At 44.2% G+C, this 23,781-nt stretch overlaps 1 protein-coding gene across 1 annotated transcript in view; it reads right to left on the reverse strand.

Moving 5' to 3' along the window:
- Window positions 1-23,781, reverse strand: part of NTN4 (netrin 4) — a 101,305-nt gene that overhangs the window by 77,083 nt on the left and 441 nt on the right. Inside the window, 4 exon segments of the mRNA XM_039914082.1 lie at window positions 20,498-20,839; window positions 20,841-20,861; window positions 20,863-20,895; window positions 20,897-21,031. Coding sequence (XP_039770016.1) covers window positions 20,498-20,839; window positions 20,841-20,861; window positions 20,863-20,895; window positions 20,897-20,974 — 474 coding nt within the window. The 5' untranslated portion in view covers window positions 20,975-21,031.

The following is a 23,781-nucleotide window of genomic DNA, read 5'->3' on the forward strand; positions in this document are numbered from 1 at the left end:
CGTAGGAAGCTTCTATGCCCTATGCAGGCCTCTTTGTCCTCCAGTATTCCAATGTTTTTTGTACTGTTTGGACTTCTGAGTCCAACTGGCAGCCCAAGAAACTGCAGCACAGTCCGGTCACTCACTGGAGAAAGGAAACAGCTGTGGAGGGCTGTGGTATGTGGCATCTGAATATCTGGAGCCACAGACTACACATGGCCATATGGCTTCAGCTCCATGTTTTTCACTTTGTCTAATAACTTTTAAAATGCTGATTTTAAATATTCCTTTCCCTTCTTTATCAAACCCCAGATTTGGCTTCAATTTTCTGAAAGTATACAGCCTGTGTGTTGACTATCATATTTCCAACTCAGCTAATTTTGGGAGATTTGGGGGTTGAATGGAAATGGAGGTGAGCGTGGCCCAGTGGAAAGAGTTCGGGCCTGGGAGTCAGAGGACCTGGATGCTAATCCCGGCTCTGCCACTTGCCTGCTATGTGACCTTAGACAAGGCTCTTAACTTCTCTCCGCCTCAATTTCCTCATCTGGAAAATGGGGATTAAATACCTGCCCTTCTTCTACTTAGACTATGTACTTGGATGGGGACTGTATCTAATCTGATTAGCCTCTGTCTACCCTAGTGCTTAGAACAGTGCATGACACATAGTAAATACTTAACAAATACCACACATTATTATTATTACGAGTTTCTACATACACAATGCTTATGTTGCATAGATATAGGTATCTCTGTATTCATGTAACTCTTTGAGAGTTCAGAGGGACAAAGTAGGCTTAGAACAGTGCTTGGCACATAGTAAGTGCTTAACAAGTACCATACTTATTATCAGGCTGCGTGAAAGTTTGAGCACATGATGAGCTTTGTGGTTTTGGCCACTTCCCCCTGGGTGTTAGAATGTTCTGCTAATAAATAGGGGGAGGAATGTATCTGTGAATTTCTGGCCACGAACTTCACCGCATCCCTTCTTATCGCACCTGCCCCTCACAAAATTCTTGGAAAACAGGTGTGTGTAAGTTCTGCTTAAAATATTTCAAATTGATAAGAAATCTTTTTAACATATTACAGCTCTCTGAGTCCACTGAACAAAAGTGCAAATGAGCTTTCTGAAGTACTCGCATAAAGTTCATAAAGCCTCTTAACCTGTTACACTAGTATTTAGCAACAATGACAACCTCAGGGTGAAATAGGACATAATTTGGGGCAAATCCACCATATGGTTCCTTGCTGCACTTCCCACTCCACATCAGAATGCCCTGACACTTTCCTTCTAAATCTGAAATTCCAATTCACTGGCCTTGGAAGGATAAATCCTCAATTCTGATAAGAAACTAAACAAAATTATTAGAGCAGTTTAAGACGTTTTAATAGAGTTGTTAAATATATTGGGTTGAACCTAAAGTCAGCAGATGGGCAATTAGGCTCCCACTCTTGCCAGTGGCTCAATTTGTGCCCTGGGAAGAGTCAGTTAACCACTTTATTTCCAATTTCTCCTGAAGAAGATGCCCGGGATGCTGTTTTGGAATGTTCACATTCCTTGAACAACGAATGTGCCGTAAAACCTGATTGCACCCTCTGACTGGATTTTTCTGAGCAGTTAGCAGCCTTCTAAAGGCCAGTCCAGCTTTAGCTACCAGGAAGTTGGTTTGGATCTGTACTCCTTAAGCACTTTGATTTTTCAACCCACGCCAAAACACTTATGTACACATCTTTTTGTAATTTATTTTAATGTTTATCTCCCCCTCTAGTCTGTAAACCTTTAAGGCAGGGAGCATGTCTACCTATTGTACTACATTATACTCTCCCAGGTGCTTAGTACAGGCTCTGCACACAGTAAATATTCAATAAATACCATTGATTGATTTCTTAAAATCAACTTAGGGATCCTAAATACAGTATTTGTATTGTGTTACATGAATCCAGAGTCTATTTTTAAAGGTCAACTTACCACTGAAATAAAAAGGGACCTTATAGATGGATTAATATTAAAAATGCTAAATATATGCATATACTGAGTAGCTAATCATTTTTATGAAAATAACTTAAGCATGGACATTTTGGAGTGGCCTGGGTTAAGTCTTAGCCTAAGAAGTGCAGGACCTGAAAGAAAAACCTTAAAAAGCTGGTTTTGCCGAACAAAATTTGGAAGGCAAAAGTTTGATAAAAGTGGGCCTTGGGGAGAAATTACTTTGGTCATTCAGAGCACAGTCTTCTGAGTCATTTCTAAACTAGCTGGAGGGAAACAGCTAAGCATTAATGCCAACTTTCAGACAAGCCAAACTCAAACTCCGGACATTTACAATTTCTAAAGAGCTGACTTTTTTTTTTAGGAGTAGAAAGATCTTTGTTCCATTACTCTGATAGAACTGTCATTGACTGTACTGGCCTTGCCCATGGGGACTTTTGATTTTGAGCACTTTGATTTTTCAACCCACGCCAAAACACTTATGTACACATCTTTTTGTAATTTATTTTAATGTTTATCTCCCCCTCTAGTCTGTAAACCTTTAAGGCAGGGAGCATGTCTACCTATTGTACTACATTATACTCTCCCAGGTGCTTAGTACAGGCTCTGCACACAGTAAATATTCAATAAATACCATTGATTGATTTCTTAAAATCAACTTAGGGATCCTAAATACAGTATTTGTATTAGGAGTAGAAAGATCTTTGTTCCATTACTCTGATAGAACTGTCATTGACTGTACTGGCCTTGCCCATGGGGAAAGACAGTCTGTTCATTCTTGATGATGGTTTTGTTGAATTCCTTTGAAGATGAAATGGTGGCAACAGATTATCTCATAGGTCATCCAGGTACTTACCTGTTGCCCACGGGATAAACTAGACATTTTTCACTTTTACAGATGCAAGTAAAACTGGCAGCATCTCTGTTCTATTCTCCAAGCTCCAAACTCTGGCAGGACAGCACCAACTCCTAGAAACTCTCTCCTTGAAGCTTCATGCCAGACACTGCACTAAGCATAATATATTCAAATCGGATATAGGTCTGTCCCACAAGGAGCTCACAGTCTAAAAGGCAGGGTGGGGGAATAACAGATATTTCAAGCCCACTTTACAGATGAGGAAATTGAGGCAAAGAAAAGTTATGGGACTTGCTCAAGGTCACATAGCAGGGAAGTGGCAGAATCAGAATTAGAACATACATCCCCTAACTCCCAGACCTATGCTCTTTCCATTAGGCTAACACTGCTATATATAGCATGAGTTATACGTTGTTGTCCATCAATATTACAATTGAGAAAAGTGTCTCATTTTCAACATTACAACAGATGCTGGGAATGGTCTCTGATTTTTCGACACACAAGTGATGTCAGTTACCCTAACACTGCCTTCATCAATGTGGTAACTTAAGTAAATATGAGAAATGTATTCGTATTTATAAGTGGGGAATCTCTGAATAGTTCCTGTCACTCATAACAAGTACAGGACTTCTGATTTACTATGCATTTCAGGGTTAATTAATGAAACATACTTCAAGGATACTCCCTTAATGTATCAATCAATCAATAAATAGACTTTTCTGAACACATACTATGAGCAGAGCATTGTACTAAGTGTTTGGAGAGTACAATAGAGTTGGTAGATGGAATCTTTGCCCTCCAGGAGCTTAAGGTCTAGGGGGGAGAGACTGACCTCTAAAGAAATTAAGGATGGAGTAACAGCAGAATATAAAGCCATGCAAATAAATGCTATGAACTGAGATGGGGTAGTAAAGTGCTTAAGGAGAACAAACCCAACTGCTTAGGTGAAGACTAATAAGGTGAGGAAATGTAGTGTAAAGTTTTCTAAACTGTTTTGTTTCTAAAATGAGAAAAGACTTAAGGAGTAGAATGTATCTTAATAATAATAATCATACTTGTGTAGCACTTACTATGTGCCAAGCACTGTTCTAAGCCCTGGAGTAGAGAGACATTAATCAGGTTGGACACAGTCCCTGTCCTGCATGGGGCTCACACCCTTAGTCCCCATTTTAAAGATGAGATAACAGAAGTCCAGAGAAGTTAAGTGACTTGCCAAGGTCACACAGCAGATATGTGGAGAGGTCTGTATTAGAACCCAGTCCTTCTGACTCCCAGGCCCGTGTTCTATCCACTAAGCCACACTTCTTCAAGTCCTCAGTTCCAGGGAAGTAAGGGAGAGGTGGGGGGTTTTCAGTATGTCTCAGCAGTGTGGCCTTATGGACCTTTTAGTTCTAACGTGGGATTGAAAAAAGAGTGAAGCTTAGTTTTGCTGGTCCAGATCTGGAAGATCTTCAAGTCAAACTTGACACAGTAGTTGGGATGTACTGGTTTAGGAAGTTGAGGGGAATTGTCTGTGGTCACTGAAGTTGGAGAGCTCTGAACAGCTGACTGATAATGCTATGATCAGTGCTCTTAAAAAATTTCCCTCAACACTGTTTTCTTAGCCAGCTTGCCAACTCCCCTACCAATTCCAAACACATATCAAGTGAGTTAATAGCAGTTATGAAGGAGATACTGTGTACTTATCTTTCCTATCAATATTATTAACATCTTACTCTCCTTCCCTGTAAACCTCTCCTAGCAAAAGACAGATTCTGAGCTTGTTGTGGACAGAGAATGTATCTACCAACACTGTTGCATTGTACTCTACCAAGCACTTAGTACAGTATTTTGCACATAATAAGTGCTCAATAAATATGATTGACTTAGTTAGGGCCTGCCCAGGGAACTTTGGGAAAGGAATAGCATTGGGCCTCACTAGGTTTCCTGGAACAGGATCTCCCCACAGCTCCCCTCCATTAGTCCATGAATTCCCCTAAACAGAGGTTCTCTGAGGCCTTTCTATTTCTCAAGAGGATTGTACTCTCCCAAGTGCTTAGTACAGTACTTTGCACACAGTAAGCACTCAATAAATAGCACTGAATGAATGAGTGGCAGGATGAAGGAGCAGCATGGCTTAGTGGGAAGAGGACTAGTCTGGGAGATAGAGGACCCGGATTTTAATCCTGGCTCCGCCATCTGCCTGCTGTGTAACCTTGTTGGACAAGTCACTTAACTCCTTGGTGCTCAGTGTCTTCATCTGTAAAATAGGAAGTCGATCAATCAATGGTATTTTTTGAGCAATTACTGCATGCAGAGCACTGTACTAAGCACTGTAAAATGGGGATTCAGTCCCTATTCTTCCTTTTACTTAGACTGTGAGACCCATGTGGGACAAGGATTGGGTCTGACCTGATTAACTTGCATCTACCCCAGGCCTTAGATCAGTGCTTGACCCACAGTGATTAACAAATACCACAATGATTATTATTATGATGAATGATGAAGGCTCAGAAACCGCTGATGCATGTGCTGCTGTTTCTGACTGACTTATCCTTCACCATCTTTCCTGTCTCACAAGCCTGTAACCTTGGCATTAGCCTTGACTCCTCTCTCATTCAACCCCTTATTCAATCCAGCATTAAATCCTGTTGGTTCAACCTTCACAATATTGCTAAAATCCATCCTTTTCTCTCCATCCAAACCTTTACCACATTAATACAATCACTTATCCTATCCCACCTTGATTACCATAACAGCCTCCTTGCTGAACTCCCTGCCTCCTGTCTCTCCCCACTCCAATCCATACTTCACTCTGATGCCTGGATCATTTTTCTACAAAAAAATTCATGCCACGTTTCCCCAGTCTTCAAGAAACTCCAGTGGAAACATGCTATTCTTTTCTACAGAATCCATATATGTATATCAGTCATTCAAGAATATTTATTGAGTGCTTACTCTGGATAGAGCACTGTACAAAGTGCATGGGACAATATAATGGATGATATCCCTGATCCCAATCTAATGGGGGAGATAGACACTAATATAAATTACAGGAGGAGGAAGCAACAGATTTAAAGATAGCTGTATAAGTGCTGTGTATGTGTACTGGCAGGGAGGATGAATCCTCGACGGCTCAGGTGGCACAAAAGTGCTGATGTGGTAGTAGAAGAGGAAGTAGAATGGGGAGACGAGACATTAATCAGGGCAGGACTCCTGTGGGATGTGATTTCAGGAGGGCTTTGAAGATGGGGAGACCAGGAGACTGCCAAATGTGAACAGGGAAGGAGTTCAGGAAGAAGGAAAGGAGTGAGCAAGAGGTGAGCTGAAAGAGGTAACTGTAGTCTGTAAGGTCTCTGTGGGCAGGGAGCGTATCTACCAACTCTGTTACACTGTACTCTCCCAAGCACTTAGTACAGTCCTCTGCACACAGTAAGAGCTCAGTAAATATGATTCATTGGTAAAAGCAAGGGGCAATGAGTAGACTAGCTTGAGAGTAGCAAAACGTGTTAGCTGGGCTGTAACGGGAGAGGAGAAGAAAAGTAACGGGGCCAGAGCTGACAGTTTCATAAAGCCGATGGTTAGGAATTTCTGCTTGATGAGGAGCAGAATGGACAACTATAGGAGAGTTGTGAGAAATGGAAAGACTCGTGTAAAAACCTGTTTTAGAATAATGAAATAGACAAAAGAGTGAAGTTTGAACTGGAGAAGGGAGAGCTAGAGACAGGGGGTTCTGAAAGGAAGCTGATAGAGTAATTCCATCAGGTCATGACAAGTGGTTGGACCAGCATGATTGCAGCCTGGGTGAAGTGGTAGGGGTGAACTCTAAAGATGTTATTAAGAAGGAATGACCAGGATTTGGTGACTGATTGAATGAGAGGGTGGAAAGAGAAAGAGGAGTGGAGAATAATGCCAAAGTTGTGGGATTGAGGTGGGAAGGATGGTGGTGGTGTCATTGGTGATAGACAAGTCAGGAGAAGGAGAGGATTTGAGAGGGAAGATGAGGAGTTCTGTTTTAGACATGCTGAATTTGAGGCCCTGGCTGGAGATCCAGATAGGGATGTCCTAGAGGCAGGAGGAGGTGAAAAATTGCAGTGAGGTTGATTTGGGAATCATCTGCAGAGAAGTCGTAGTTGAAGCCATGAGAGAGGATGAGCTCCCCAAGGGAGTCTGTTTAGACTGAGGATAGAATATCTGACTACCAAAAGAATCTGAACCAAAGATGACAAAATCTGAACCAAAATTTTTAATACGTGATCCTTTCTCATTTGGAGAATGAGGATGCACTTGTAATGAAACTCAAATCTTAGGTATCTTGTTTCCTCTGGAAAATAAAGCAGGGCATTGGAGATAGCATTTAAAGACTTGGCATCCTTATAAATAACTGACAGTTTTTTTGTCTATATATGCATTGCAGGAGTTAGGAGACATATGAGCAGAGCAGGGAGAGACACAGATTGGAACGGGGAGGGCAGGGAGTGAGAGGAAGAGAGACACAGATATGGGAGAATCAAAGAAAACTGAGTCAAACAAGGGGAGACACAAAAACCCCATAAATACCATCACCATTTAGGCGATTATCTTGTCAGTGCTTTAGACAGGATGGTAACGATTTTAGGGGGTTCTGTCCCACCACCTGAAAGCCTCTGGAGAGATCTACTGGAATCTTGCTTTTGTCCTGGTGGCAGGATGGGATCACCCAGCTGTGCCCATGGTGTCGATGGAACAGGAAGAAAAAGGAGTGGAGGAGAGTTGTCTTTGTCTAGCCTTCTCCTCCTCCTTTTATTTCTACTTCTCTTAGGTGGTGGTTGTAGCTAGTGCTGCTGTTACACCATCACCGGTGGCCCTTCTGGGTCAACTCTGGAGTTTCCAGTCAGTCAGTCAATTATATTAATTCAGTGCTTACTGTGTGTAAAGCACTGTACTAAGTCTTTGGAAGAGTGCAATATAAGACTAAGCAGGCATATTCCCTGCCCACAGAGAACTTACAGTTTAGAGGAGGAGACAGACACTAATCGAAATAAATTACAGCTATGTACATAGGTCTTTGGGGGCTGGAAGGAGGGGTAAAAAAGGAGCAAGTCAGAGCAACCCAGAAGGGAGTGGGGCAAAGGAAGGGAGGGCTTAGTCAGGGAAGGCCTCTTGGAGGAGATGTGCCTTCAATAAGGCTTTGAAGTGGGGGGCTGGGGGGAGGAATTGTCTGTCGGATATGAGGAGGGAGGGCATTCCAGGCCAGAGGCAAGATGTGTATGAGAGGTTGGCAGAGGGAAAGACGATATGGAGGTACAGTGAGAAGGTTAGCATTAGAGGAGCGAAGAGTGTGGACTGGGTTGTAGTAGGAGAGTAGCGAGGTGAAGTAGGAGGGGGCAAGGTGACACCGGAAACCCATTTTCCAGAGAATCAATCAATCAAAGAATGGTATTTACTGATCTCTTACAGTATGCAGAGCACTGTACAAAGTGCTTGGGAGAGTTCAGTACAACAGAGTTGGCAGATACCAATCCCTTCCCCCAAGAAGCCCACAGAATAAAAATGCTACCTGTGCACTTGGGTAACTTGTACCTATCCCAGCACTTAAAACAGCACTTGACACATAGTAACTGCTTAACAAGTAACAGAATAGTAATAATAATATAAATATTATTATTATGCACACAGATACACTCACTCTTTCTCTCCTCCACTTTCACTCACTCCCCATCCTCTTTTTTGGCCCCATTCCTTGAAAATTCTGGCCCTATCCCAAATGATCTGGTCCCTTAACCAAAATGATTCATAACCCATTTTGGTATGTTCCTATAACTGCTGAATTGAACATCCCACTTAGGATATTTTAGATATTATGATATTCCTGGTTAAACTCAGCAGATTTGGAGCCAGGGAAATCAGCTGGGTGTTCTTAGCCCTACTTATTTGAATTCCATAGTAAATCTGGGTTCAATTCAAGTGGCAAGTGAAAGTACATTGGGGCCTGAGGGTTTGTATTAATCCCACCCTTTCTTTCTTCTCCAGTGAGAGCATTCAAGGGAAATAGGTTCACTTTATCCTTTCAGAGTAAATTCCAGGGAAAACCTACAAGGCTTAGATATAAATACCAATGAGGAAAGCCAGAGATCAATTAAGGCTAATCTGTCATGGCATTTCATAATCTTATTCAGATAAACATGCTAACAAACACAAGTAGCTGATACCTCAAAAACAGGAAATTTGACATTGTTCAGTGACAAAGCATATTCTAACAAGAACACCAAAAACGATAACACTGTGTAAGACCTGGAAGTGATTTATTGGCATCGTTTTGAATTTACGAACAGCTAAATACCAGGTATTAGCTTTTTAAACCTCCATAATGGGACTGAGCTGCAATGGAAGGTGTTTTATCTTAATGCTTGATCTTTTGACTTGGATAGTTATGAGATTATCACCATAATTAAAAAGCTGGAATATGGCACGGGATAAAAATAAACCATTTTCTGTATAATAAAGAGGAAAGGGAGCTAGCTGCTATTTAGGTGTGAAGGGAGATTTGCCTGGCAAAGCACTGGAGGGAATTTACTTTCTGTTGATTTTTCTCTTGAAGATATTATTCACCTGGGAAGAAAATGGCCGAGGTCTTAGCGCACCGGGGCTCAAGCCCCAAACTTTCCAGTGGGGCTATGAGGGAGTCAAATGCCAACTTTCAGATTTGAACAGAGGTCAGTAACAGACAGTGAGTGGGGGGGAATGGGGGATGCAAGTTGCAGAACCCGTGATGTGTCAGTACTACTTGCCCAACCCCCTTCTCAGCCTACAGCTCACCTTCATGCTCAATCAATCATTTGATCAATTAGATTGAGCTATTACTCTGTGCAGCTCAGAAAGGCCTGGGAACAAAATGAAAATCTGCCTCCCCGCTCCCCCCACCCCCACACCCTACCAACCCACTCCGTTCATGCTCTCAGTGAATAGGACGAGTGGCTGAATATTTAGAGTGAGGAAAAGAGGCTAGTTCACTCCAAGGGATTTGTGCCTCCTCCCCGCAAAATATATGCAAAGCTTGGGTACCATGGTAACTCTACTCAACAGGGATAGCCATATTTAAAGTGTAATACCAGGGTAAGGGATGCCTGGACTCATAATGGACCAGTTTGGGGAGAAGGAGCAATTCAGCAGTCCCGTAAAGCCAGGTGGTAGTGAGGGGGGTTACTGAGTGCATGGCAGGAGCAGCTCGTTGTGGGCAGGGAATGTCTCTACCAACTCTGATATACTGTACTCTCCCAAGGACTTAGTACAGTGCCCTGCACACAGTATGCCCTAATACTAATAATTATAGTACTTATTAAGCACTTACCATGTGTCAGGCACAGTTCTAAGTGCTGGGGGAGATAGAAGTTAATCAGGTTGGACACAGTTCCTGACTCACATGGGGCTAACAGTCTTAATCTCCGTTTTACAGATGAGGTCCAGAGAAGGAAGGTGACTTGCCCAAGGTCACATAGCAGGCATGTGGTGGAGCCGGGTTTAGAACCCATGTCCTTCTTACTCCTAGACCCATGCTGTATCCACTATGCCCTGACTTTGGGGGCAGAGCTACAATTACATTGCTCCTCATTTCCAACCATGGTCACCAAAGGACCAGGTCTAGTGAACTAGCTGAACTAAGAGGAAACATCGGATGTGGAAGGATGGAGGGAGGCACTGAAAAAGCAAAGGAAGAAATGCAAGGTAAGAAAGGGGGAAATATATGTGGTCTAAAAGGATCAGAGCAGTTTGATGGATACTTAACTTAATAATAATGATAATCAGTTAAGTGCTTACTATGTGCCAAGAACTGCATTAAGCACTGTGGGTAGATACAGCTAATCAGATCAGACCCAATTCCTGTCCCATTTGGGATTTACAATTAGACCCAGAAGAAGCCTTTTTTAGTGCTTAGTACAGTGTTCTGCACACAGTAAGTGCTCAATAAATACGACTGAATAAATGAATATCTGGAAACAACTTTTTTGGGGGGGGGGTGGCTCATGGAATTGCAGCTGCATTATGATTTCTGGGAAAGTTTTTGGGCTATCATGTTTTGGGCCTGAAGTTATAATGAAGCAGTGCAGGTTGGTGTAAGTGTAACGTAGTTAAGACTGGCAAATCACCGATTTTGACCCATCTGACCAACCAAGTCCACTTGGGGGAAGGAGCCACGATTTTCTGGGTCAATTGTATGTTTTATGGAGGTAAAAATAGTTAAAATCTTATTGAAAGAGTGAGATTAATTAGATTGGAGAACTGCCTCCCCTCTGGGATAACAGAGAATATCCAGCTCTCTTATAATGTGATGGTGGGTCCTTCCAAAACCCCACACTAAGAAAACTCACCCTCTAGTACCCACCTGTTCCGATCCTGAGTGTATCTACATAGATTATTTCTCCAGACGCTGCCCCACCACCCCCAGCAGGATCGTGATGTTGAACAAATGTTCCTTAATTCCCTAACAACATTCCATCCAGAAACATGTTAAGGCCAAACCGAGTGTATTGTACTGTGACTTTTTGTACTAATTCTGAATCAAACCTCGTTTGGCGCCTTCAAATTTCCTGCTTATGTTTTTGAACCCCAAATTAGTTATTTTTATTCCTGATTCACAAAGGGGAGGAGAAATGCCTGTCTTACTTGTTTTGTTTTTGTTTGTGTGTCTCCCCTTTCCTAGACTGTGAGCCCGTTGTTGGGTAGGGATTGTCTCTATCTGTTGCCGAACTGTACTTTCCCAAGCGCTTAGTACAGTGCTCTGCACACCGTAAGCGCTCAATAAATATGAATTGAACTGAGTGAATGAAATAATGAAATAAGGCTTTGTTGAATAGAGAGAACAGACACAGAATAGCAGTAAAAACAGTAGTTTTCTAACCTGAAGCAAGTTGGACAGCAGATGGAGCTACTATTTTCCCATTTTACTTCATTCTTAAGTCAGAGAAGGTCTCTGTTCCCATTGCAAGAGGAAACACAGTTGGTTAGCTAGTAAGATAAGGAAAATGTGTGAGAAGTCCTTAGTGATATGAAAAGGGAAAAAATAAAAATGTGAAAGAAGTCAAACCGGGTTGAGCTGGGCAAATGCCCGGTGGAATTAGTTTTCCTTCTTTATAACTGGGTGAATTTGTCTCTAGGGAAGATTTGGCAGGGTTTAGAAGCAGTATGGAGGGCTAGGGCACAGACTGTTGGGGAACATCCCCAACCGACTGTCAAATGTGACTTTAAACATCAATTAGCTATTTCAAGTGCTAATGGAGAAGCAGTGTGGCCTGGTGGATAAACCACTGGCCTGGGAGCCAGAAGGATCTGGGTTCTAATCCTACCTCTGCTGTGTGACCTTGGGCAAGTCGCTTCACTTCTCTGGGCCTCTGTTCTCTCATCTGGAAAATGGGGATTAAGATTGTGAGACCACGTGGGACAGGGACTGTGTCCAATCTGATTATCTTGTATCTACCCCAGTGTACAATGCCTGGCACATAGTAAGCAATTAACAAATACCATAAAAAAATGGATGTTTTGCGATCACAATTTCTAAGGAAATTAGGAACATCTCATTCTATATCATCTGTGGAGAGAATTAATGTAAATCGTGAAGTACAGGCACGCCAAACTTTGGACCATTTTGGGGGCTAACTCAGTAGATGCTGACTTCAAACGTTTAGAGTTTCTGGCCAGAAAAGTATGTCTGTAACCAGGTTAACAAGGACTTTCTTTTTTTCAAGGGAACACTCAGTTAAAAAGCCTGCAGTATGCTAAATGATCCTGAAGAACAATGATCAGCTCACATGTGATTTGCATTCCTTTATACTAAATGCCCTTTGGTAACTGTAAGTTTAAACAACTTTTCAGATGTGACAGTTTCCCATCTGAAGCTATAAAATGCCTAGATTATGCAAAGCCCATGCAAATATGCTGCAAGCAGTTCATTGAACTATAAAATGAAGGGTGCATGCTAACAATAGCGCGATGCATAATTATTCTTTACAAGTTGATTTTATTGTAGACTAAGAGAAATGCCAAATTTTCATCGGATTAGTTGGGAGATGTACTTTTCATTTTCTCTTGTTTTCCTTTTTAGGCTTTTCTTTGTTGCTCTCTCTGTACTTTTCTGTCATTTTCTCTGAATTTCTCTTATTCTTGGTATAGTATATGAGTGTGTTAGTGCATGTATCCCTGTGTGTTTGTCTATGTCCTTTCTATACATCTCCTTGTTTGAGTTCTTTGTGTTTCTGTTTTGCAAGTACGGGTAGGGGATGAGAAAAAGGCTTGGCATGGAGTGGGAAAAGGAGTAGGGAAGGATGGAGAAGGAAATTTTTATGCATATGTAGGAGACGATCTGGGTAAATGTCTGTGACTACATGTATGTCTGGTATGAGTATGAGAATGGATTTTTGTTTGTGAACATGGCCTAGTTGGAAAGCACATGGATCTGGGAGTCAAAGGACCTGGATTCCAATCCCAGCTCCGCCAGCTGGCAGCTGTTAACCTTGGAGAAGTTACTTAACTTTTCTGACCCTCAGTTTCCTCATCTATAAAATCGGGATTCAATACCTGTTCCCTTTGAGCTTGGTACAGTATATTAAGATAGATAAATATGTGAGCAAATGGGTGTGTGGTAAGTATAGGATCTGCAATTGTGTGTGGATTTAGTGTATATATTTATGTGTATGAATGATGAGAAGGTGAAAAGGATAAATATATGGATATATAAAGTGTGGTGAGGGGCAGTGAGATTAGTGTATAGATTAGTTTGAATGTGTGTTTAATGGAAGGAGGGTGTCTATGAGTGTGGTGAGAGTACCAGGGGCATGTATGTGTGCACGTTTAGGAGGGAGTAGGGAAGGGGTTATGTATAGGGGCATGAGGACATAGTTCTTGTGAGGCTTCGGGGCTGGCAGCATTTGCCACCTCTTTGCCCCAGCGTGGAGGCAGGATTAGCCTGTGACATCAGCAGCCAGAGCGTCCTTCATTCAGTCGTATTTATTGAGTGCTTATGGTGTGCAGAACACTGTACTAAGCACTTGGGAGAGTACACTATAGCAATAAATAGACATATTCCCTGCCCACAACGAGCTTATATGTAGGGGCTACAGGGAACCTAGGCAAACCACCTGGTGTGGTATTTTGTTTTTTTTCCATCTAGCCATATGACACTGTTCTCGCTGCCAACATTGTAAAAGCCCCTTTGCTACTTATGGAAAGCTTCACTACATTTAGCAAACACATTAATTCACTAGTGCTTCCAAGAAATTCCTTTTCTTGGTATACTTTAGCACAGAAAAGATTTTCCTGTGATGTTTTGTTCTTTAACATTCCATATTTTTGAAGGACAAGAGCAACCAAAAAACCCATTCCATAAACCCTACCTTGATTAAGCACACATCACTGCAACACTACACGATGCCTTCAATTTTACCCTCTCGGCAACTCTCAAACCAAGTCAGTAGGTCACTGTGCTCAAGGTAAGCTGATTTTTTATTTTAAATTCTCCATGTGGAACAAGAATATGGATAGGATGTTTCTTGCTTCCTAATACTTAACCCTCTGTCTCCTCTATCTCACCGCCAACCTCTTGCCCACGACCTGCCTCTGGCCTGGAATTCCCTCCCCGTTCATAGCCGATGGACCACCGCTCTGCCCACCTCCAATGCCTTCCTAAAAATCACATCTTCTCCAAGAGGTCTTCCCCAACTAAGCCCTCATTTGTCTACTCCCTTTCCCTTCTACATCACTTTGGTACTTGGATTTGTCCCCTGTGTCTCCCCAGCCTTAGCCTCACAGCACTTCCGTACATATTTGTAATTAATTTTAATGTCTGTCACCTCCTCTAGACTGTAAGCTCCTTGAGGGCAGGGAATGTGTTACCAAATCTATTATATTGTACTCTCCCAAGTGCTCAGTACAGTGGTCTGCACATAGTAAGCACTCAAAAAATGATTGATCAATCAATCCCTCCAGCCAGACTGCCCAATTCACACAGATCTCCCCTTTGTGATCAGAGAATGGCTTCATCTCAGGGATTCACAGACTGACAATAGCTGGATCCAGCCAATCAGCAAGACTAAGAGGTAGAGATCCACATTGTGACCCGTTACCCCAACGACTACTGAACTTATTATATGGATTCTTCCATTTCTGAGGCAACAGTAAACCTGAATACTAATATAAAATAACATTTAAATGTTAATATAATAATACTGGAAATGCAAATTTTTAGAAATTGTTTTTGGTGAAAACATTTACTGTTTGATTTTATAAGCAATGATCAAGAATAGTAAATGTCATTCACTGCATTCTCCTACTCCATATGCACGTAAACATCTGACTTACCAGACTACCTCATGGTTTCGTGTTCTCTATCACGTATGAAGCATCTCAACTTGAGATGCCTGTTGCTTCAGGCTGATCACTCTGCATTCACTTCCCACCAAATTGCTTACTAAGGGTCTCCTGTCACTCATCCTTTGGGACCCACCCTATCCCAGGATCCTCAGCTTCTGGAGGACTGGGAACTATTTTGGTTGGTATTGTTGAGAGGAAAGGACCAGAGCACGGTATCAGATTTAGCAAACATAAATAAACCGTGCAGATTCAACATCAGTAGGTGTGGTGCTTGGAGGAGAGGGACAATACTTTGGCTTGTTTTCAACCGCAATGATGAAGAGAAGTCTGGGGCTCCAAGAGGCTGGCCTTCCCAGAGAAAAGGCACTGTCTTCATTCAACCACACCTTCCATCTCTTGAACAACACCCCCTGGCAGAGTTTATGCAGTGGTGTGTAGCATTCCTCGATGCAGCATGTAAAAAGGGAGTCACACAGTGTCCTGCTGGAATACCACCTGCCAAAGTAATCTAAATATTTAGATGAAATCCAGCAAAAATCTAGATCCTATCACCTCACAAAGAAAGGAAAGGTCCAAAAATGTAACCAAAGAAGTACAATGGTCCCTGGGCACAATCAGCCCAAGCAAAAATACTCCTGGGCCACAGAATGGGGAAATAAGAATAATAGTAATAATACTTGCTAAGTGCTTACTATGTGCCAGGCACTGTTCTAAGTAATGGGGTAGATACGAGATAATTAGGTCTGACAAAGTCCCCTGTCCCCACATGGGACTTACAGTCTAAGCGGGATGGAAAACAGGTATTGAATCCCCCTTTTTCAGATGAAGAAACTGAGGCAAAGAGAAATTAAGTGACTTGCCCAAGGTCACACAGCAGACAAGTGGCAGAGCCAGAATTAGAACCTAGATCTTCTGACTTCCAGGCCCCTGCTCTTTCCACTAGACCACACTGCTTCTTATTTCTGTGCTTTCCTTGGGCATCCGACTTCATAGTTCTGGCTTCATTTCACCTTGAGTTTCAAGGCAGAAGGGCCCATGGTAGGCTGCCATCGGGATTGGGAAGACAGTCCTTTTTGTGTACTGTCTGACCGCTTTTAACAACTTAATACCCCCTACCAATACCACGTTGTATATTCTGCCAGTTAATCTGTCAACAGTATCTGCATTCTTGTCTCAATCAGTCACTGGTATTGTATCACTGGCACTTAGGCTGAACAGAGAACCGTAAGGGCTTGGGAGAGTACAATACCATCTCGCTGATAGATAGAGCCTGTCCACCATCCAGGTTTCTGTTTTATTCCTCCTCTGATACCACTGGGCTAGAAATAGGAAGCCCTGAGCTCTGCAAAGGACAAAAATCTTGGGCCCGGCTCAACCTGGCCCTGGTCCAGCCCAGCCTGGGCTTGCTTGTTGGAGTGGTTCCCTGAAACTTGAGACCAGGTTCAACTCAACACCGACCAGATCAGGAAAGGACTCCAGGGGCCACACTTCCGGGGGATCATTGCCCCCAAACGCTTGACTTCCTGCAGCCCCTGGGCATAGAAAGAGGTCAGGAAAGAGTGGGAAGGGCCCACCCCATCCTAGTCCAGAACCTTCCTGAACCTAACAAGTTATTTTGGGGCACAAGGCTTTGTGGACTCCAATGTGAAGGCCCACCTTTCCCCCTCAGAAATGTAAATCTCTTATTGAAGAGAGAATAGATGTTTTCCAGCATATACCAATTAATGGGTGGAGTGCATTATTTTTGCATCTAACGGCCAAAATATGTGGGTCCTCAATTTGTAGGAAGTGTTTGTTCAGGTGAGAGCTTTGCTGATTCTGTTGGCCTAGAAAATATTGCCTCAGTGACATCAATACTCCCTATTGTCCTCATTCTTTCAGCATTTTTGTCTAAATGCACATCCCACATTATGCAGGCAATAAATACCTTTCAGTCAACTCTCCCGCTCATCCCTTACCTTGCTGATCTCCCACTACAACCCAGCCTATACACTTTATTCCTCTAACATCAACATAATCACTATACCTCCATCTTGTCTGTCTTGCTTCCGACCCCTTGTCCACTTCCTTCCTCGGATCTGCAATACCCTCCTCGTTTACATTCGACAGGCCAACCTCCTCCCCACCGTCCAAAGCCCTACTTGAAATCACACCTTCCCTCACTAAACACTCATCATCCCTATTCGCCCTCCTTTCTCCGCTGCCTTTGCACTTGGATCTCTACTCACCCCTAGCCCCACAGCATTTACCTATACATACTTCAATCAGTGGTACTTACTGAGTGTTTACTATGTGTAGAGCCCCATAATTGATTTTAGACTGTCAGCTCCCAGTGGGCAGGGTTTCAGGTCCTCCAACTCTACTGCATTGTACTCTCCCAAGTACTTATATAGTCCTCAGCACAAAGTAAAGTGATCAGTCAGTAGTATTTATTGAGCATTTACAGTATGCAGACTACGATACTAAGCATTTAGGAGAACACAAATACAACAGAGCTGTATGAAACGTGTTCCTGGCTTACAAAGCGCTTTTCAGTCTAAAGTGGAGAGACAGTAAAATAAATTCCGGACATGTACAGAAGCGTTGGGGGCTATAGGGTGAGGTGACTATCAAGTGCTTAAAGAGTACAGATCAAAGTGCATGGGAGACCCAGAAGGGAGAGAGCACTGGAGGAAATGAAACCTGTACAGCCTAAAAGCTGCACATGAGACTGTTGGAGTTGCTGAGATACTTGTCACTTTTTGGCAGCTAGCATTAATGTAGCCCACTGTAATAAATTAAATGGTTGTATTGGGTAGGTAAGCGTGTCTACCATCTGGTCATTCAGAATAGTGCTGCTATAAATTCACAGGTGCAGATGTCCAAGTGGAATGGATGATGGGCCTTATTCCACCAACTCCAAAATAAATTGAAAGCTCAAGTCCTCCATTTGGACTCAACCTAGAATGTGAGCTGTTTCTCCCCCTGTAGATTGTAAGCTCCTTGTGGGCAGGGAAACTTTCCATCAACTCTATTGTACTGTATTCTCCCAAGCACTTAGTACAGTGCTCTGCACATAGTAAGTGTTCAATAAATGTGTTTGACTGATTGACTGATTTCAAGCATGGGCTAATGGAAAAAGTACAAACCTGGGAGTCAGGAGACCCTTATTTTCACCCCAGCTCCACTACTTGCCTTGGGCAAGTCACTTACCCTCTCTGTGCCTCCATTTCATCATCTGTAAAATGGGGATTAAAAATACCTGCTTCCCTCACTCTTAGAAACAAGAGCCCAGTATCAGACAGGGATTGTGTCCGATCTCATGATTTTGTCTCTACCCCAACACTTAGCCCCATGTTTAGAACATAGCGAGCACTTAAAAATACTAACATTAAGTTCCTTGTGGAGAGGTAATGTGCTTACTAAGTCTGTTATATTACACTCGCCTAAGCACTTAGTAGTGTGCCTGGCACACAGTAAGCACTCAATACGTATCATTGATCAGTCATTACTGTTATCATTAAGTCCCGGTTGCTTTAAAAATCTTGATGCCGAGTGAAGCCAAATCTTTAACATGAAGTCCATTTTATGGGTCAGAAAGGAGAGTGGTAAGCAGTTAGGGGGCTGCCTTTAATTCCAGTTTCCAAATAGAAAGGGGCAGTCACATTCCCAAACCCACTGCTGCCGGTGCCCAGACCCCATTCAACAGATAATATTGGGCCTTAAAATTATAATAATGGTATTTGTTAAGCCCTTACTATGTGCCAGGCACCGTTCTAAGCGCTGGGGTGAATACACTCAAATCAGGTTGGACATAATCTCTGTCGCATGAAGGGTTCACAGTCTCAATCCCCATTTTACAGATGAGGGAACTGAGGCACAGAGAAGTGAAAGTGATTTGCTTAAGGTCACAGAGCAGACAAGTGGTGGAGTCAGGATTAGAACCCATGACCATCTGCGTCCAGGCCCGTGCTCTATCCACTAGGCCTGGCTGCTTCTCCAAGCAATAGCTTCGTACATGCCCACACTTCATAGGGTACAGGGTCGGCAGCAGACAGGCAAGTGCTCTAGCTGAAGTAACTGGGCATTCTTTTCCCCCTTACCATCAATCCATCAACTCCATTCATTGATAAGTGATGTATGTTTTTGGACCTTTCTTGATAGCCCACTTCCATATGCTCTACTTCTAGTTTCTCATAACATCCCTGTTCCAGACCCCTTTCCTGAGATGCCTCTAAAATAAACAGTGCTTTCCTTCCCTCTTCGCCACCCCTACCCGACAAAGATGAGTTGCTCAGAAACTGAGTGTGAAATGACAATCCCTACATCACATGATGTGAAATGATTGAGTGCCCCCACCCCCAAAACAGCCCCCAAGTGCTCATCTGCAGAAGTAAAAGTAGGTAAGTGATTAAAAAGCAAGTGCCTTGCCAAGGGTCTTTAAAGAGGGAGGAATTGTTTGTTTCTTCTTTTCTCTCTATTGTTTGCAGGGGCTATTTTGTATTCTTCACAATAATACCCACTGTCATAAAAGGCTCTCTCTCTTCCCTCTGATAAACTTACCATTTCTCTTCAGTGGCTTTGTTTTTATTTACTTCCTATTTGAGTAGGAGAGAGACCAACACAGGTCTAGAGAATAGTATCTCTCAGCTAACTGAAGCAACTCCCTCTTGAAGCCAAATTCATAGTGCTGCTGGCTCTAGGTCATTTGAGGCCAGTGCTCCTCTCCCATTCCAACATAGCCAACACACTTCCTCCTCTAACCCCAAACTATTTACTGGGCCTCGATTTCACGATTTCATCTTTCTCCCTGTGGACCCTTTGCTCAAGTCCTCCCACCTGCCTGGAACTCCACCCATCTCCCAAGCTCTACTAAATCATATCTCCTCCCTTCCCTAACCTCTCGATTCTTCACCCTATTCCCCCTTCCTTCTGTCCCCTCTGCACTTGATTCTGTGCCACCAAAGCAATCTGTTAGTGCTCCCCCAGGCCCACAGTAGGTATATACCCACAACTGCTGCTTCCCCATCCATAATTTATTTTAATGTCTGTCTCCCCCAACAAATTGTGAGCCTCTTGCAAGTAGCGATCCCGTCCACCGACTCTCTAGCATCATCCTCTCCCAAGTGTTTAGTCGAGTGCTCTGCATAGAGTAAACGCTCGGTCAACTGGGTGGCAAGTGGGTTTAATAGTTACTGACATTGAGTTATAATCAACCGATCAGTCAATTCATTTTGTCACCATTACATTCCTTGTATGTATGGGGAACGGAGTTCTAATCCAACAATTAGGCAATTTATTTTGTCACCATTACACTTGGTGCGCGTGGGCTATCATCTCCGGCGTCTATTCGGAAGAAGGCTGGGTTCAACTCTTACCTCTCCACGAGTGCAGGGGAAGGGCCTGGAGTATCTAGAAGTGCACATGGCTCCCTTCTCAGCAACATCATCCTCCAGGCCGAAGGTGGAGGAGCAGTTGGTGGCAAAGTACTTGTAAGGCTTCCATGTTTTCCCGAAATCCTGGGACCGCTCCAGGACCATGGCGGCTGGCCTGGGCGACTTGAACACCATGATCAAGTGAGTGAAGTAGAACTCGGCCTCCAAGTCCAACTGGATCGTCTCCCTGCGAGCGTCCTCGGCCGACTGCCACCACGTCCAGGGAAAGCGGAAGGAGGAGTCGGCCATGGCGGAGGGGAGGTGAGCCAGGCGTGGGAGTGCCGCAATTGCACTTGTCGCACTTGGGGCTGGCGGCAGGTCAAGTCTGCGTTCTCACTGTAAGGAGCAGTAGAGTTCGGTGGAGTTGCGCCCGCAGGTGGAATCAGCCGAGAGTTTCCTCCCGAGGGCCAGGTTTCCCATCCGAGGGTTGCAGGCCTTTACACAGTGCGACCTCGATCCAAGCTACGCCACTCAGCCCTAAGCAGGGCAAAATAAAACAATCAGACAAACAAAAAAAGCCAATGTCACTCCAAAGCCAACCTCCCTGGGAAAGTTTGCCCCTTCAGCCTGGTCCCCCTGAGATGGCCAACTCTGGCTAAGGTCATCATCCTCTCCTGTTTTGAAGGAACAGTTGATCACAAATTAAGGACAGTCGAGATCAGTGTAACTTGGACAGGGCGGCGCGACTGCTCTGCGTTTCCCCTGTAGGGTTTATTATTTGTAGTATCTTTATATTTTGAATTTAAATCCTCAAAGTGTCTAAGAAGGAAATAAAATCTCCACAGATGTGGACTGGGGATTTTAATGCTTTCAGAACCTTCCTGCTTTTTGACATTGGCATCCAGCGAGGAACTGTGATACATTTCTTGACCTGTAATCTTTTCATTTAAAATTTAAAAATAAATGGAAATGAAGGTTCGTGTAACTTGGATACAAGCAGCAAATCTTAATGTTTTAAATTAATATATAATCTCTCCCACCTGGCATCATTCATTTCACACATTAACTCAGTGTCTCCCTGAATAAGCCTAGTGCTTCCCAAGAAATGACTCAAAGCCAAAAAAGGATCCTTTTTTGCCTTTACATTAATATCTGAGGAAAGAGTGACTTGGATTGGAGGAGGAATATTGGTTGTTTAATGGATGGAACATTCAGAACAAATTCTTCTCTGACTGCAAAAGCATAGAAAGTGGAGACAGTGTCAAGTATTAAAAAGGACTGTTGTTGCTCACACACACACCCAAAATCCACCCTTAATACAAAGTAAACAAAACTGACAAAGGGTCAACTGTGAACTTGGCAGGTGGCAGAAAAGCTTATCTTGGAGGCTTCACTTTTATGGCCTTACGCAGTAAAGTTACCTGCCTAACAGGAGGATGTTTTGAGTTTGGCAGCCTCTGCAACCACATTCAAACATCTTCTCTGAGCCAGAGCACCGTTTTAGAGAAACACAAACACACCCACATCACAACCTCCAGAAGAGCTCCAAAAGACTTAAACTTTTTAGTTTCTTAACGCCAAAAACATTTAGTTTGAGATAAAGGCTTTAGTTATTGCACAGTCTCATTCATTCACTTTTCAACTATGTGATCCTACCATTTGTTCTAAGAACCTGAAATGTGACACCGCCGGAGCTATTAATTATTAAAAAACAAAATTCAAAGAAAAGCAAGTGGAAAAAGAGGCAAACGTAACCAGGCTAACAAAACCCTAAAGTCGGTCCCACCGTAGGCTGGAATATAACAGACGGGGCATTTCCGTGATAACAGAAGGCAATCAAACGACAACTTAGGAGGAAAGGAGGAAATAACCTTCAACTCCATGCAGTGTTTTTGCCTTTAAAATCAGGGGCATCCTTGGACCCGCTTTAACCATATGCTAACCTGCACTCGGGCTTGCTGGAGAACTGATGGGCAGCGATCAGTTATGGAAAAGGCACACAAACAGACAGTATCCTATGACTCACCTGCAAAACAGCTAGGGGAAACAAAAAATCATATACCACACTGCCTGTACGAGGGTGTCAGACTTGAAACATTTGCCTTGCCATGCTTATCTACAAAGGTTTGCCTTCCTTTTATGCTTTTTTTCCCAACACGGGTTTACAAAGGGGAAAAAGTTTATGAGTTGGCCTTGGCGGTTAGGTGGTGGTATCTATGGGGGTATGACTGAAGGCATTTAAATCAGTGACCTCGCTCCATGGAAAATAGTGCGGAAACATTGAAAAGAGCTCGCGTCCCTGCCCTCCGAAAAACAAAACGACCACGTGAAAGAGTGGGTCAGGATCGATCGGCTGGCTGGAGATCCTTGAAACTCCATCCAAGTTTGTCGGGCAGCTCCTCCACAGGGGCTGGACTGGACAGGGTAGGGCAGGGCGGAGCAGGACAGGGGATGGACAGGGCAGGGCTTGGCCAGACTAGGCTGGGATGGCAGGGCAGGGATGGGCTGGCAGGACAGCTGGGCAGGCAGGGTAGGGCAGGGTAGAGCAGGGTAGAGCAGGGCTGGACAGGGCAGAGCAGGGATGGGCAAGGCTGGGCAGAACTGAGCTGGGCAGGGCTGGGATGGGCAGGGCTGGGCTGGGCAGGGCTGGGCCAGACTAGCCTGGGATGGGCAGGGCAGGGTTGGGCAGGGCAGGGCAGGGATGGGCAAGGCTGGGCAGAGCTGAGCTGGGCAGAGCTGGGATGAGCAGGCTGGGCCAAACTAGGCTGGGATGGGCAGGGCAGGGATGGGCCGGGCAGGGCAGGGGGTGGGTTCTGAAGGAGCCTGGATTGCTCGGTCCTCAGACAGAGTTTGTTGGTGGAGGGGGTCACCCCGAGGGGGGGGGGGGATGAAGGAAGGAAGGAAGAAGGGCGCGATGCCCCGTGCTGCCCGTCCCCACCGGCGGCCCTCCTTTCCGAGGGGCGGGGATGGGCAGCGGGCAGCAGGGGCGGCTGGCAGGCCGGGGATGGCGGGCAGCATTGCCCCCGATGCCCGGGTGCAGAGGAACAGGTGGCCCGGACACAGCGGGCAGGGACAGGGGCGGAGGGCGGCCACCAAGCCCGCGGTGGGCAGGGATCGTCTCTCTTTCGGGTTGGAGCGCACTTCCCCAGCGCTTAGGGCAGCGCTCCGCACACAGGAGGAGCTCAATAAACACGGCCGAAAGGAGGACAGCGGGGGCAAGGGGTGGCAAGGCCGGGGGGCCACCATCCCAGGGGGGCAAAGGGCACGGTGGTGGCCGAATGGTCCTT

Source organism: Ornithorhynchus anatinus, chromosome 14 (assembly GCF_004115215.2).
Source record: "Ornithorhynchus anatinus isolate Pmale09 chromosome 14, mOrnAna1.pri.v4, whole genome shotgun sequence".
In the NCBI taxonomy this organism is placed as follows: Eukaryota; Metazoa; Chordata; class Mammalia; order Monotremata; family Ornithorhynchidae; genus Ornithorhynchus; species Ornithorhynchus anatinus.